Genomic DNA, 16,014 nt, shown 5'->3' on the forward strand with positions numbered 1-16,014 from the left:
AGTTTATAAAGTGCTATTCATATTTCATTTGAGAGGGGTTAATGTTAGAAGAAGAAAAGTCATCCTTTTAAATTAGAATAAAATAGATGATTTGTAATATGGAATTGGAAAGAAAAGGAGCTCACTGTGGGTGGTCCCTTTTCTCTTACCTTGCTACCTATTTATTTTACTTAAGAGTTTCTTGAGTGTCAAATATCAGGCCCTGTGAAATTGTATGGACAAAAAAATTTTTGTGGATTCCATATCAGAATATTTCTTAAATGGAAACTTTTTTCTTTCTTACCACTGCCATCACTGTTTTAAACCCTCAACACATCTCCCTAAACTCTTGTAATAATACAAATTCTTCTTCTTTTTCTCTTTCCTCTCTGGTTGAACCTTCACACAGCTTCTGAAATAATCCCTAACTTCTGGGCCCCCATCTCCTGCTGCATGCTAGATATTTCCCTGGGTAAGCAAAATTGGCTTTTTGAATGTGGCACATCCATACAGAATCATTATTTTGCCCTCCCCCTTCCTCATAGCTCCTCCAGAATTTCATATATGCCTTTTTTGTTTGTTTCATTTTAGTGTATTGCCATTTACTCAGTTTTGCAACTTTGGAGTTGCTCTTGATTATTCACTTCCTTAACCTCCCCACCATCTATCAAATCTGCCTTCATAACATCTCTCCTCCTTTCTACTTATCAGTCGCTATCATAGTTAAGCCTTTTATCACTTCTGGATTATTGCCTCATGATTGGTTCCCCTATCATCAATCTCTTCTTAGTCATAACACACCACATCTTCCTAAAGCATTACTTTAACCTGGCCACTCTCCTGCTTCATCTTTCACGGTTCCCTATTCCCTCTAGGACAAAATTCAAATTCCTCATCTTGGCAATTAAAGCCCTTCACAGTCTTGTTCCATTCAACTTCTCCAGGATTATTTCACATTGATATCCTTCATGCAGCTAGATGGTGTACTGAATAGAGTGCTGAGTCTGGAATCAGGAAGGACTGAGTTCATATCCTTCACACACTAGCTGTGTGACTCTGGATAAGCCACCTAATCTGTTTCAGTCTCAGTTTCCTCAACTATGGGGCTAATAGTACCCACCATTCCATGGTGATTGTGGGAATTAAATAAGGTAATAATTGTAAAACTCTTAACACATTGCCTAACGTAGTAATTGCTATTACAAATGTTAGCTATCATCACCTGATCATTATCAATGATTCTGTTCAGTCAAATTTTAATATTACCCAAATTTATCATTCTGTTTTTTGCCTCAGTATCTTTGCTCAGGTTTTCCTCCATAGCTAAAAGTATGAATACTTTCCTCATTCCCACTTTTTACATCCTTTAGCTTCTTCCTGCCACCTGTATAGAAAACCTTTTCCTAATTTTCCTAGTACTTAGTGTTCTCTCCTCAAATTGTTTTCAATTTCTGTTTTCTATTCTTTCAGTAAAATGTAGCTTCTTGAATGCAGAACTATTTTCCCCCTTCTTTCTGAGAGAGGAAGGGGGATGTGTCTTTCCCTCATGCCTAGCACATAGGTAGTTGAAATGTGTTTTTTAAATTATATTAAATTAAAGCCTCTTAAAGTTGGGCTTTAGCTTGCTTTTGTAGTCTTTTTCATACTACTTCTCTTCACATATTCTGTTTCTTAGAATTGTTTGCTAAGGTTTTGCAAGGGTGAATGTTGAAAATTATCTATGCATATGTTTTAAAAATAAAAAGCTTTAATTAAAAAAAGAATTAATTGCTAACCTTACCTATTTTCTTCTCCCATGAATTAATCAGAACTATGTACCCTAATCTCCAACTATTTCTTCTATCTTTTCTGCTTCTTGCACCACTTTCTTGATTCTGCCTTTCCTTTCTTTCCTTAGCCCCTAACTAAAAATTATATTTTTCTCTCTAAATTTTCTTATCATTCTTGGTTGACCTTAGCATATTCTATCTTGTGCTTAACTTGTTTGTGTATGTGTTTGATTTCCTTTTCTTTCCCATGAGAATGTAAGCTCTGTTGACTGTTGTTTATATTGATATCCCAAGTGCTTTATACATAATAGATACATAATAAATGATTATAGATTCAAATAGAAGTGAATTTGAAATTATTTTTGCTCTGATTTGTTAGATCCATAAGTTAGACATACTGCTAGTTGAGCATTTTGTATAGATTGTGATATCTATATGTTGAATTTATAGCATTGTTAACTTACAGTATTAAGTATACTGATTTTATCTTTGTTTAATAGGCACTTTAGAACACTTAAAAATTTATATGGCAAACAAATCATTGTAAATTTACTTGGGACTAAGGAAGGTGAAGATATGCTAAGTAAAGCTTTCCAGGTATGTATGATTACCTCTTCTCTTCTATGATTCTTAAAAATAAGTAGCCATTATAAAAGAAGATGACTAGGTGCTTATTAAGTATGTAAGTTACTTTCTGAGAGAAGTATTGCAGACTACATTAATGATAATTACAAGCACTTATAGAACACTTTTAAGATTTAAGAAGTTCTTTGTTTATATATATATAATTTTTTATTGTTGTTGTTGTTTGTTTGTTTTATCCTTCCAATAATCTTTGAAGTAGGGAGACCTATCATTTTCATAAAGAAATTTTCAAAGTTACAATGGTAAAAATCTTATTTACAAAGATTGTTAGAGTTGTTCCTGATCCCTCCATTCTTATCATCCTTTCAAATAGTTCTAAATAAGTAATTTCAAAAATAAAAAAGATGCTGTTCTCCTTGCTCTACTTGTTTAAGTGCTTCACTGGGGCAGCGAGCTGATATAAATACATTATCCATTCATAATTAATGCAACTTGTATAAAGCCTTCCATAAATTCTCCAAAGAGGATATATCTAATGAGCTGGATTCCTTACCCTTTATCTTTTAATATTTTGTGATTCTTATATCCACATAATGAACTTTGATTGTCATCAAAAGACTAAAATAGTAAAGGTAGAGAAATTGAATCACCTACCACTGAAGTTAATCATTTCCTCTTCCATCTGTCTTCATTTTTTTACTTCCTTCTTAGCTACAATATTTGACTTTTCCATATTGTAGAAGCTTCCTTCCCTGAATAGTATCTGAAAATAATGCCACAGGTCCTTTGTTTTTCTTTATTTAAAGAATGGAATTAAATAGTATTATCCTAATTTAGTCAGCTAAACTTCCAAATATTGATTTAGGGCATATTCTCATAGAAATTTTTAGGTATGTGAACAGAAATAGACAAATTAGTAGATTAGAACTAATTATAAGAAATAGCAAAACAAGTTTCAGCTTTGTTGCATACTAATTAGTCTCTCTGGGAAAATAATCAGAATGGATAAATAGCAGTGTTAGAATCATTTTCATGTTAACAGTGGTTAGCAAATAAAATTGCAAACTTGAATTAGAATTGTAGTGTAAAAATCCGAATTGTAGAATAGCAACAAATATTAGAAATCATGAAGGTGATAATAATTTTATGTAACTAGGGAAAATGTACTTGAAATCATTTAACATCTGATCATATTTTACAACCAGAGAAAAGACCCAAAAATTGGAAATAAAAATCACTAAAATAAAAGCCAGCAGAAAAAACTTCTTAAGGATGTTGTTAGCTAATATGAAAGAAAGAAAAAGATTTGCTTTGCCATTTTAAAGAGGAGAAATTTATAAAGCTGGGGTATGGATAATTAATGAAAAATTAGAATATTTTCCCTAAAATGCAATTTAATGATTAGAAGATGAAATTATGTTACTACTTCTGTATTAAAATAAAATATTTATTAAACATCTATTGTGTGCTAGGCACTATGCTAAGCACCATGGTTACAAATACAAAAAAGAAAGCTAATTTCTGCCCTGACAGAGTTTTTAATCCTTTAGGAAGATAGCACACAAAAGGAATCTGAAAAGTAAAAGATAGCAAATGTCAGGGGATGGCAAGTAGTGTAGACACATAAGAAATGAGGGGATACTCTGAGCTGAGCTCCCTATATCAAGAGAAATTTTGAAATTCATGACACCATCCTCCATTCAGAACAGAATGATAGTGGTGAGGTAGAGTATCAAGGTTGATGGAATCTTGAAAGTTTTTCCTAGAAAGGAACTTCCTGGGGCATAATTGGAAAGTCAGAATAGAAAATATTGCAGCAAAATGAGAAATAAGAAGGAGTTTAAATGTAAGAAATAACATCAAGTGAACAAGTGTAAAGATTTCAAAGTATTTTACATAACTTAAAGGACTTTATTTTGACCACAGACTTTAGTTAGGCTATTATTTAGAATGTTTACTTAGAATATTTAGACTATAATTATTTCCCCTAAAAGTAACTGTAAATTAATTGAAAACTAAGAGCCAGAAACCTCCTTAATGTGCAAACATCTGATTTACTTTAAAAATTAAGATAAATGGCTACAAAAGGTAACACCAGGTTAAAATATAAAATCAGTTGTAAAATTTTATCGAGAAAGACGATGGATAATTATGAATAGAATCATCTCATAAAGTAGAAAGAGGCGGTGGAAGATAAAACCACTTTAAAAATTTAGCAAGATATTCAACTAAGCAAAATCATGGGTTCAATTAAGTGTTATGATGGGAGGAGGATTACAAACATAAGAAAAATGGAAACAATTTGCAAAAAACACTTGAACAAACTTTTCTTTGTCAAAGATAGTCAAGCCACTATTCCTGGATCCTAAGATGGAAAAAGATGTCCAGATAGGACCATGTATCAATATAAAGAACCGTCTATGTTGAAAGCAGAACAATTGTAAGATTATTGATATCTAAGGTATCTAAAGGATGGAAAGATACTAAGAACGTGGGGGGGGGGAAATCTCACACTTCATTAGTACTGAAAAAGGTGGCCAAGAGATCAACAACTTATCCAACTTATACAAAGTCTTGGGAATCATTTATATGTGAAACAAGGACATCTTCCTGAAGAATTTTAGTAGAGAATAAGCAGTCTTTCCATAAGTAATAGTCAACAGCAGACTTCACCTTTATTCTTTTATAGTTAATTAAAGATATTAATAGATAGATATTAAAGATATTAATAGATTATTAAGGAATATAAGATTTCATTGTTCCTATTTTTGATTACATAAAGCATTTCATATGGGAAAACAAAACAATTTAAAATATTTTTTACCAAAAAAAAAAATTAAAAAAAAATCTGAGATCTCTTCATTAAGATTATTCAAGATTCTCTGGAAGATTTAGCAGAAATGACTTCCTTCAGTGATTTTTTTTTTAAATATATACTATTTGGGGTTTTTTCCCCTTTTTAAAAAAAATTTATTTTTAACCATCTTTATGTGTGTTAAATCCTTTATGAATCATGTTGGGAGAAAAAAAATCAAGAGCAAAAGGGAGAAACCATGGGAGAAATTTAAAAAAAAAAAAGAATTAAACATAGTATGTGTTGATTTACATTCAATCTCCCTAGTTCTTTTTCTGTCCAGAGTTTATTAGAATTGCTTTAGATCACTGATCCGCTGAGAAGAACCAAGTCTTTCATAGTTGATCATCGCACATTCTATTGTGTACAATGTATTCCTGATGCTATTTGTTTCACTCAGCATTAGTTCAGATAAATCTTTCCAGGACTTTCTAAAATCAGCTTGTTCATCATTTTTATAGAACAATAATATTCTGTTACCTTCATATGTCACAATTTGTTTAGCCATTTCCCAATTAATGGGCATCTCCCCATTTTCCAATTCTTTGCCACCACCAAAAGAACTGCTATAAACAATTTTGCACATGTGGGTTCTTTTTCCTCCTCTATGATTTTCTTGGGCTACAGACCCATTAATGGCACTGCTTGGTCAAAGGGTGTGCACAATTTTATAGCCCTTTGGTCATAGTTCCAGATTGCTTTCCAGAATAGTTGGATCGTTTAACAACTCCATCAATCCAGTGATTCTTTAATAAATATTAGGCAAAACTAAGGGAGATGTGTAGTCAGCACATAGAATTTACATTGGGGTGGACCCACTATAGAGGAGAAGTGATAAAGACTTCCCTATATAGTATCATTCAGTGAAGAGAAACTCTGAAGTCAGAGACCTTATTTCAGATTCCACCCTTACAGTTCCAAGTAACCATGGTCAGATCATTTCTCCTCTCTAAATCTTAGCTTTCTCATTTGTAAAAATGAAGGTATATCCTCAGATAGCCCCAGAAGTCCCTTCTTGCTCTACATCTATGACTTTTTTTTTTTTAAATTGTTCAGTGAGTATTACAGAGCCTCATAGGAGAGAGATATAATCATGGGAAGGAATTTGACCTGTCTAATCAGGAAAGACCAAGAAGATAAAGAATGCTATATTATTGACTCCTAGCTTCTCATGAAATCAAAGAGCTATTTTGCAATAGTAACATTTTTACCACTATTGCTTTATGGCAGTAAATCAGTGAATATCCCTAATTCCAAAGAACTAGAAGTGAGTTATCACACAAAAATATCACAGAGAGAGTGGGGAGATACCTGGTGGATGTGGGCAGAGGAGCCCCAAAGAAAAAGTGTAAAAGATATCATCCAGGAATTATATAATATAATAATGATGATAATAATAACAACAATAATAATGTATATTAGGAAGAGAAATGGGTTTCCATGTGACAAGAGTGGGAAATAGCAACAGTTGAACAGCCAAAGAACTCTGTTTATGCTATCATTGCAATGTAAAGAGAAAACAAGGAAGGCCTGAAGTATGTTGCATGAATCACCTCTGTTGAAGCTGGGAGAACATAGACAGCAAGAGTCACAAAATCAGCAGGCTTGGATAGGTTGCATTGTTTGTACTTGGAGATAATCTCCTGAATCAATGAGATCACAGACTCATTTGAATATTTTAGGGTATTTGAATGAAGCAGACAATATTATTTGTGCTCCATTAATTCATCTAATAGGCTTTATTCTAAAAGGGGTAACATATGACTCTTGTCACTAACTTTAGGTGTATTAGTTATTAAACTTTCTGAACAAATTGGAGTACTGATGATTTAAATCAGTTCTTCCTCTACTATCCTGTCAAAAATAGCATGTTAGGCTCTATGATACAAATCATTGTCATCACTGAAGACAATGGAGACCATCTGAGTAGTTAAAGTGATCTGCTAACTTTATAAGCAATATATAAATAATCTATATTTATAGTGCTTGATTGAGTCTTTTGTCAATTCACATTTTAAAAGTATTTCCTTTTTTTTTCAGAGCCACTTGAAAGCTTCTGAACATGCTGTTGATGTCCAGATGATCAATTTTGACTATCATCAAATGGTTAAAGGAGGAAAAGTAGAGAAATTACATAGTGTGCTTAAACCTCAAGTCCAAAAATTCTTAGACTCTGGGTTTTTTTATTTCAATGGAACTGAAGTTCAAAGGTTTGATTTTTTTTTTTAATTTATATATTCTTTACTTTAGAATTACATTATAATTTTTAACTGCTGTTAAATTTTTTATTAGAATAAATGTTTCAACATATCATTTATATTAACTGATCTTTTATATTTCAGTTCTATGTTCATTCCCATTTTCATTAGAAATATAAAGTTATAGGGGCAGCTAGGTAGTACAGTAGATAGAGCACCAGCCCTGAATTCAGGAGGACTTGAGTTCAAATCTGGTCTCAGACACTTCCTAGCTGTGTGACCCTGGGCAAGTCACTTAACCCCAATTACCTCAGCACCCTCCCCTTCCTCCCAAAAAAAGAAACCTAAAGTTATGCTTCCATTACTTTAAAAAATTGTTTTAAGTAATGGATGTTTTCCTTTTGTTAATGTACAAAATTGAATTTGCAATTATTTTTTGCTAAAATCATCATTTTCTAAGATGTACTTTAAGGAGGATCTTTAATGAGAAGTTGAATAATTTTTCCTCTTATGATGTAAAATAATTTTGATATTATCATTTGTGAAAGAATATAGTCCTAGACTCATTCAACCTAGTAATATCCCTGTTCTGAGCTTTTCTATTGGATAGAAAGTATTAGGTTACTGATCCTTTGGAACAGAGTCAGGATTATGTCTGCGGTCCACATAAGGCCCACAGTGGTATTTTCTAAGGCAGCCTCAGGGATATGAGCTAAAAGCTAGATAAAGTAATCTTCCTCTGCTTGAGTTCTATAAGTTGATAATTTTGTATGGCCTGTTAAAGATGTTATAAATACATATAAATATAAATAGCTCTTGACATAAAAAAGGTTTGCCTCCCTTCCTCCCCTTTATGGAAAGAGGCATTGCCTATTTTCCCCCATAATTATTGGGGGGTTTGAATATCCTAGATGTAAGTTCCTCTTATCCCATCATAGGTTCTATAAAGTAAAATTTATTCTCATGAATTACCTCAATTTTATTTGAAATAATAAATAATAAGTAATTGAAATATTACTTTGGTCATTAGTACTGTGTTGTTAATATTAAAATCGGATTTAGTATGCTCCTTGCTTAAAAAACTTGTAGTTTAAATATAATTAGTTAGGTTTATATTGCATATGACTTCCTTATTGTATCCGGAGCTCATTGTCAAAGCAAAAGAAAAGATAAAATGGTCTTTAGCAAACTAGCATTGAAATTAGCTTTGTTTCAGCCTCTCTTGCCACCACACCCATAGTTTTTACCATTAAGTATATCAAAGTGAAAAGTTAAGATAGAAATATTAGGTTTTTTTTTTTTTTTTAACTGAACTACGACTTACAACAGTCTATTGTTTTAGAGTGTTTGTGAACAAAATATTGGTAATCTAGCCATCATATTTGAGGAACTTTTGCCAGATGCCTATATAAATAAGCTTTTGTCTTGGTATCAGTTTTTAATTTAATCATTTTAGTTTTGAAAATAAATAGGGGAAATGCTACAAGACAGAGTAAAAACTTACTGATAATCATGTTCCAAACTGATACTGTTGTAAACAAGTCTCAGTACTCTTGTAATGCCGGAGAAACTGAGCCAAGATAGAGATTAGAGAGTTTTTAATATTTTATTAATTGGAGAGTATAATGGACTGGACAGAACTCTCGTCTCAAAGTATCCAGTGGTGAATGTGAGTTCTCAATGACATATATACCCACATGGCTCAGCTACCCAAGGCAGGGACGGAGTCAGAACATTGAGAGTGGGAAGTTTCAGGACCATAAATTTGTTTCTATCAGGATGGGAGGAAACTGGAAGCCAGAGTCAGGATGTCTGAATAAACAGAAGTAAAGATGTCAGTGAGGTATCTGGGGTAGTCGTATTTTTTAGAATATTTTAGAGGGGATAGTGCCATAAATTCTTGAGGACAGAAGGAGTTAGGGGCCAGGAAGTCTGATATCCCCCTTATCTCGAGTCTTACATTGACAATTTATAACCTTAGAGCAAATGGTCCTCCTCAGTCTTAATGAACCAGCGGGGGGGGGGGGGGGGGGGGGGGGGGGGGAGAAGGAGGGGAGCAAGGTTTACAACTAAGGGGATTGAGGCAGAACAGTTAAGGAGACTGAGGTAGAACAATTTAGGGAAATGGGGGCAGAACCAATTAGGAAAACTGAGTCAGGACAATTAAAGAGAACTGTGGCACAACACTATAACATGATAGTACAATTCTGTTTAAATTTTGTTGTAGCCTAGACATTATTTAGGAATAACTAAAGATTTGAAAACTTTTTAATATGAAATTCATTTATAGGTAAGTATTTTTATGTATATATTATCTAAATTAGACAAAATAGAAATGTTGTAAAAGAAAAACTTTTTGTGAAATCGCAGAAGATAATTCTTCAGTGCAAATGCCAGAGCTCTAATTTTTGTATAGCTGTCTAGCTACAAACCACTTGTTTATTTTTTAAATTTTTATATCATTTCTGAATGCATCGCTTCCTTATTCACTCCAGGGAACTTATCTTTGTGATCCCTTTTTTTTTTAAAGCCAGTTAAACTAAGCCAATTGGTAAGCCAACTTTGTCTGATATCCAAAATCCCTCCACTCTTTTTCCCACCAATAATGACTAAGATTGGTCATTTTGATTACATTGCATTAAATTTCTTTGTTTATATTATTGCTTTATAAAAATTCCTGGTTCTTCTTAAGTTCATACAGTTCTCCCGTTTTCTCAATTCCTTGTACTTGAGGTTTCTTACCATACAATGATTTTCCATTAAATTCATTTAACAGAATTTTTGCTTCATCATTCTCAATTTGTTTAGCTATCCCAAAATCGATGTGACTCACTGACTTTTAAAGATGAGTATAATGCTACTGATTAGATTATCTTGATTTTCTTCTAAAATTTGTTCTGTTTATATTGATGAATTTTTGTTGGTTTGCTGTTTTTCGGTTAATTTGATACAGATCTCAGACTGGAACTATTCGAACAAATTGCTTGGATTGTCTAGATAGGACAAATAGTGTGCAAGCTTTCTTTGGCTTAGAGGTAAGAAAACCTTAAAACATTGTTAGCCTAAGTTTGTAATCACACTTTGTACCATTGGTTAAAAAATGAATTATATTGCTGCTCAGATTCTTAATATATAAGCCGTTGTATAGTGGAGTGAGTATGAAACAGAAGTGCTAGACTTGGCTGTTGTTACTGGTTATGTCACTTCCAATGAATCACCATTTCTCTCTTTTGGCTTCCTTATCTGTAAAATTAAGAGGTTGTAACAGATGATTTTTAAGGTTCCTTTTAGTTCTAACATTCTATGATCTATCTGTGAAGTACCTTTTAAAAATATGTTGCTAAAATATATATATATATATACACACACACACACACACACACACACACACACACACACACAGTTGTCCCTCAATGTGGGAGGAATGGAGTGATAGGAATGCAGGACTCTTGCTGTTGTGAAAAGCTGCAGATAACTCTGGACCCTATCCCAAACCTTCATTTTTTTTTTTTTTTTTTTAACAATTCTAATCATATTTATTTAACACAAAACAAGTAAATCAATGCATTGTATTTATAAAATAGTTGCAATTTCTATAGGAGAAAGAATAATATCTCACTATGTAGTCTTCAAAGTTGCTGATGTAATTGCAACAATTGCTTTTCCTTTTGCAATTTTCCTTTCCTATCAAGATGGAATGATCACTTTGGGAGAAAATTCATGTGACTTGAGTTTAGATCAGGGGTCCTCAAACTACGGCCAGCGGGCCAGATGCAGCAGCTGAGGATGATTATCCCCTTCACCCAGGGCTATGAAGTTTCTTTATTTAACGGCCCACAAAACAAAGTTTTTGTTTTTACTATAGTCCAGCCCTCCAACAGTCTGAGGGACAGTGAACTGGCCCCCTATTTAAAAAGTTTGAGGACCCCTGGTCTAGAGGGTAGAGACAAAGAGTACAGAGCCCATATTTCTTTAGCTCACTGAAATGTAACAGAATTTAACTGTTTATAATAAATTTATGTATGTATACTTATGGTAGTAACTGATGTCAGATTAATAATATATATGCATTATAACTTAGTAAAAAGTTTTTTAGTTTTCTTTACATTTGCATGTTGTCTGATTTTCTACAGTTATGCTATAAAACCCCAAATAATCCCATTTAATTAAATGGCCAACTTGTGAATAATCTAAACTGGGAAATGTGAAATGTCGAGGAGTGACAATAATAGTATCTGATACAAAATTACTTAAGATTTAATGTATGCTAAGAACATAGATTTAGAATTGGAAGGAATCTTAAAAGTTACCTAATGCAACCCTTTTACTTTTGTTGTTGAGATTAAAGGTTCTGATTTTTTCCAAGGTCATACAGTAATAGGTCTTTGCTTGTCATTCCTGCTTCCAGTCCAATCCTCACAACTCTTGTCAAAAAGAGTCCAGCCTTCTCTGCCAACTTACTTCTAATCTAGTTTTTACTTTTTTAATATTTTCAGCTAGATAATTCCTTTTGTACTTCCATTTTCTTACAACATCTTTACAAATCCAGTGGTTATTTTGACATTCTTTTGAAAACCATTACTTTTCTTGTGTTCTCACTATTACCTTAATACACTTGTTTTGGAAATTGGAAGAAGAGCCATTTTCTTATGAACAGACCTAAACCTAGACTTGTGAATCTGTGAAAACACTATGACATTGATTATTACAGATATTTACAGTATCCTGTGCTCTGGCCATCCTTACCAACAGCCACACGCAGGACAGACAAGACAGCCTAGCTAAGCAATAAGGCACTCTGGAGAAGACAGGATGTGCCAGGCACCTCAGTCTGCCACCACCCTGTTGGCTTCTGATCCCAAATCGGGTTACAGCCCCAAACTCTGAACCTGAAAGTCTTGAGGATAGCAGTGTTCCCCTCCCCCACCCACTAAACTAACTTCCAGTCCAACTCCACAGCTATCATCTAAGGGAAAAGTCATTGTGGAGAGGAAACTCATCTTGATGAATTACTGCCACCAAAACAGAAATAGACACTAGAGCTGGGAAGGCAGGGAGAGCAGCATCCTTCTAGATAGTCATTCTAAGACCTTTGTTTACAAAGACCAAGGTCTTCCACTGCACTAAGACCATCTCCAGTTGCCCTGATCCTGAACCCAGATGACTTTGAAGAAAAAAGTGAGACAGGTGACCTTGCCCAGCCCTCTCTCACTTAAATCCAAATCATTTGTATGTCATCACACCACCTCCCTGGTGTCAAGGTCCTCTTCCAGAACAAAGGACAAACAACAACTTTCTTGTAGCAGCTGCCATAATTGTCAGAAGCAACTATTGTGGAGAAAGATTCAGCCAAGTACCACCCACAGGACAGATAAGCCAGTCTAACTGAAGCAACATAGAGCTCTGAAGGGCCATGTGCCAGAAAATGCTTATATCAGAGTCTGATAGAACCAACCCAGGAACCTGTAAACCCAAAAGTCTGTGTGCTAAGCACCATGGGACTTTTCAATCTGGCCTTCAGCTGAAACTTTCTCTTGTCTCCTTTCTCCTCCATTAAGATGTGAGGTCCTTGAGCTCATTATCTTACTTTTCTGTTTGCATCTCCAGATGCTTAGCATAACTTTCTGTAGATAGTAAATGCTTAAAAAATACTTCATTTATTCTTCCATTAGGATGTGAGCTTCTTGGGTGCTTAGCGCATTAGTAAATACTACTAAATACTTGTTGCTTGTGGCTTGAATAATAGTCATCCAGCTTTACAATCTTGAGACATCCTTGAGTCTTTCCCTTATTTGCCTAGTTTCATTCAATTTACCTCTTATAACTTCTTTCTTATCCATATCTCAGAATACATCCCTTTCCTCATCACCTCTAACCTATCACAAGAGCCTCATAATTAGACTTAGAATTTTTCTTTCATCTTCAATCCATTCTCAACAGAGCTACCAAATAATCTTCTTAAAGCAGAACCATGTCCATAGCATTCTCCCACTCAAGTGATTTCCTCCTGCTTCTAGGGTCACATACACCTTTTTTACCTTGTTATCTAAAACCCTTCAGTCTGTCTGCTGCCTCTCCAAGATTATTTTACTCCATTCCTGTTCACATTCTATTATAATCTGGGGCCAAACTGACCCATTTACTCTTCCCCAGACCTCTGTTTTCTTGAACGCTGTTTTCTCTTCCTCTCCAACTTTAAGAATGTCTAGCTTCCTTCTAGGATTAGTTCTTCTGCAGTCTCCTGGAAGAAGCCTTTTCTGATTGCCCCCTAGTTTTAAAAGCTTTTTCTCTCCTCCAATTATCCTGCATTTAATTATCTGTGTACATTTTGTATTATCTTAGTTAGATCTAAGCTTGAAGGTGGGGGATCTGGTTTTAGTTTTGTCATGCAAATCCTTTCTTGCTTATAATAAGTGTTTAGTAAATGAACAGAATTTTCAGACATACTATTCAACTGTGAATGGCCAAAAGTGTAGCCTTTCACTTTGTGTCAGTCCACTTTCTTAGTCTTTAAAAAGAAGTATTAGGGGACAGCTAGATGGCACAGTGAACAGAGCACGGGCCCTGAAGTCAGGAGTATCAGAATTCAAATCTGGCCTTAGACACTTAATACTTCCTACCTGTGTGCCTAGGCAAGTCACTTAACCTCACTTGCCTCATCAAAAAATAAATAAATAAATAGATAGATAAATAAAACAAAACAAAATATACATACAAAAAAGAAGTATCAGGTCTCCTGTAGTCTTGGAGTAAATGGTTTAATTTTGCTTGTTTATCTTATTTATTTTTGAGCTGTTAATAATAGTTTACCTCTCTAAACCTTTTCCCCTGAGGTCATAACACAATTGACTTGGATAATCTTCCAAAGTTTTCTTTTAATGATTAACAGCCTTCTCCTGAGGCTCTGACTTTTGTTTATCTGATGAGTGTTTTGTTGTTTTACTTCCTCTGCTGCCTTCTCTCAACCCTTTTCTTCATCTACTTACTCCTTAACTCTCTATCCCTCATCTCTTTTTTGCTCTTCCTTAGACTAGACCCTTAACCATCCTGTGTTCTTAGGGACCCTCCCTCAGGAGTTGGATGCTCTCCCTCCTCATTTCTGCCTTTGTTTTCCTAGTTTCCTTTGAGTCCCAGCTAAAATCTCTCATCCTGAAAGCTTTTTTCAGTATCATATCTCTTTTGATTATTTCCTATTTATAATATGTCTTGTTTATAGATAATTGTTTACTTTTTGACTCTTAACTAATGAATTCCCTAAGGGGTAGGGAGTGTCATTTGCCTTTTTTTGTACCTGCAGTTCTTACCATCCTGCTTGACTCATAGTAATGACTGAATAAATATTTATTGACTGATTGAAATGAAATAAAAAAGAATCTTGTGTCATTAGATTGCAGTTTGTAGAGGGAAGTAAGGTATTAGAAGATGAGGAAGGTCAGAAGTGCCAGGTTATTAGAGACTTGGCTAAAAAGAGTTTTCTGTTTCTTCCTAGAGACAATAGGGAGCCACTAGAGTTTACAGAAGAGGTTATTGACATGGTTAAACCTGTGCTTTAGGAAGATCACTTTGATTATTGGGAGGAATTTGGACTGGAATGGAAATAGACTTAATGAAGAGAGGCCAACCTACAGATTCTTGAAATAGTTGAGATGAGAGGTGATTCTTTACCAGGGTAGTGGCAGTGTCAGAAGAGAAAAGGGAGCATATATAAACGATCTTATTAATCAATGGGAGGTAGCCACAGATTGGATGGGGGAGAAGGGCTGAAAGGGAGTGAATAGTTGAGAATGATGCTCTTGGGTGCTTGGGGAGATACTGGCATTCTTGGATAATTATAGGAAAGTTAGAAAGATAAGATGGTTTCTGGGGAAAGAGAAAGCTCCATTTGGGGCATGTTGAGTTTAAAATTTCTGTGGAACCCCTAATGCAAGATGTGCAATAGTCTGTTGGAGTTATAAGATGGAAGATTAGGAGAGAGCTGGAGAAATAGGTCTAAACATCATTGGCATAAATGTTTTTCCTATAAACAAGTCAAGGAGGCTGGTTCTTTTTTCACTTTGGAGGTAGTATTTAAAACTATCAAATTATTTTATGAAATCTTTTTTTCTATAAAATTTCTACTTTTCTGTTTCAGATGCTAGCTAAACAACTGGAAGCTTTGGGCTTAGCTGAAAAGCCTCAACTGGTGACTCGTTTCCAGGAAGTTTTTCGATCAATGTGGTCTGTGAATGGAGACTCAATCAGCAAAATTTATGCAGGCACTGGAGCTTTGGAAGGCAAGGCTAAGGTAAAAAAAAGCAAAAGAAGAAATATTTTAAGTGTATTACATGCAGTAACTTTTTATTTCCAATTATGTGCTAAGCACTGAGAACAAAAATGAAACGGTATTCACATTCATATAGCTTTTTATACAGATAGGAACAGCATCAGGAACAAAATATGATATATTACATATATATATTTTTCAGGTATTGAAGTAACCTTGTGGTAAGCCATGTAGATAAGAAATAGCATGAGGGGAATCGTGTGGAGATGAAGAGTCATCATTTTGTGGAGATGGGCTAGCCAGGTCTTTAAGTGCATTTTCTCTCTGAGGCCACAAGGAGCCATTTTTCTATCAGGGCAGTGACTC

The 16,014-nt window shown here is 34.3% G+C and overlaps 1 protein-coding gene across 8 annotated transcripts in view; it reads left to right on the forward strand.

The window, feature by feature from the left end:
• Window positions 1-16,014, forward strand: part of SYNJ1 (synaptojanin 1) — a 117,624-nt gene that overhangs the window by 41,708 nt on the left and 59,902 nt on the right. For all 8 annotated transcript variants that reach the window (XM_031959349.1, XM_031959351.1, XM_031959352.1 and 5 more), the window contains exons 8-11: window positions 2,249-2,345; window positions 7,228-7,397; window positions 10,339-10,420; window positions 15,517-15,669. In XM_031959349.1, the coding sequence (XP_031815209.1) occupies window positions 2,249-2,345; window positions 7,228-7,397; window positions 10,339-10,420; window positions 15,517-15,669 (502 nt within the window). The remainder of the gene's footprint in view (window positions 1-2,248; window positions 2,346-7,227; window positions 7,398-10,338; window positions 10,421-15,516; window positions 15,670-16,014) is intronic.

The sequence above is a fragment of the Sarcophilus harrisii genome, chromosome 3, assembly GCF_902635505.1.
Source record: "Sarcophilus harrisii chromosome 3, mSarHar1.11, whole genome shotgun sequence".
Taxonomy (NCBI): Eukaryota; Metazoa; Chordata; class Mammalia; order Dasyuromorphia; family Dasyuridae; genus Sarcophilus; species Sarcophilus harrisii.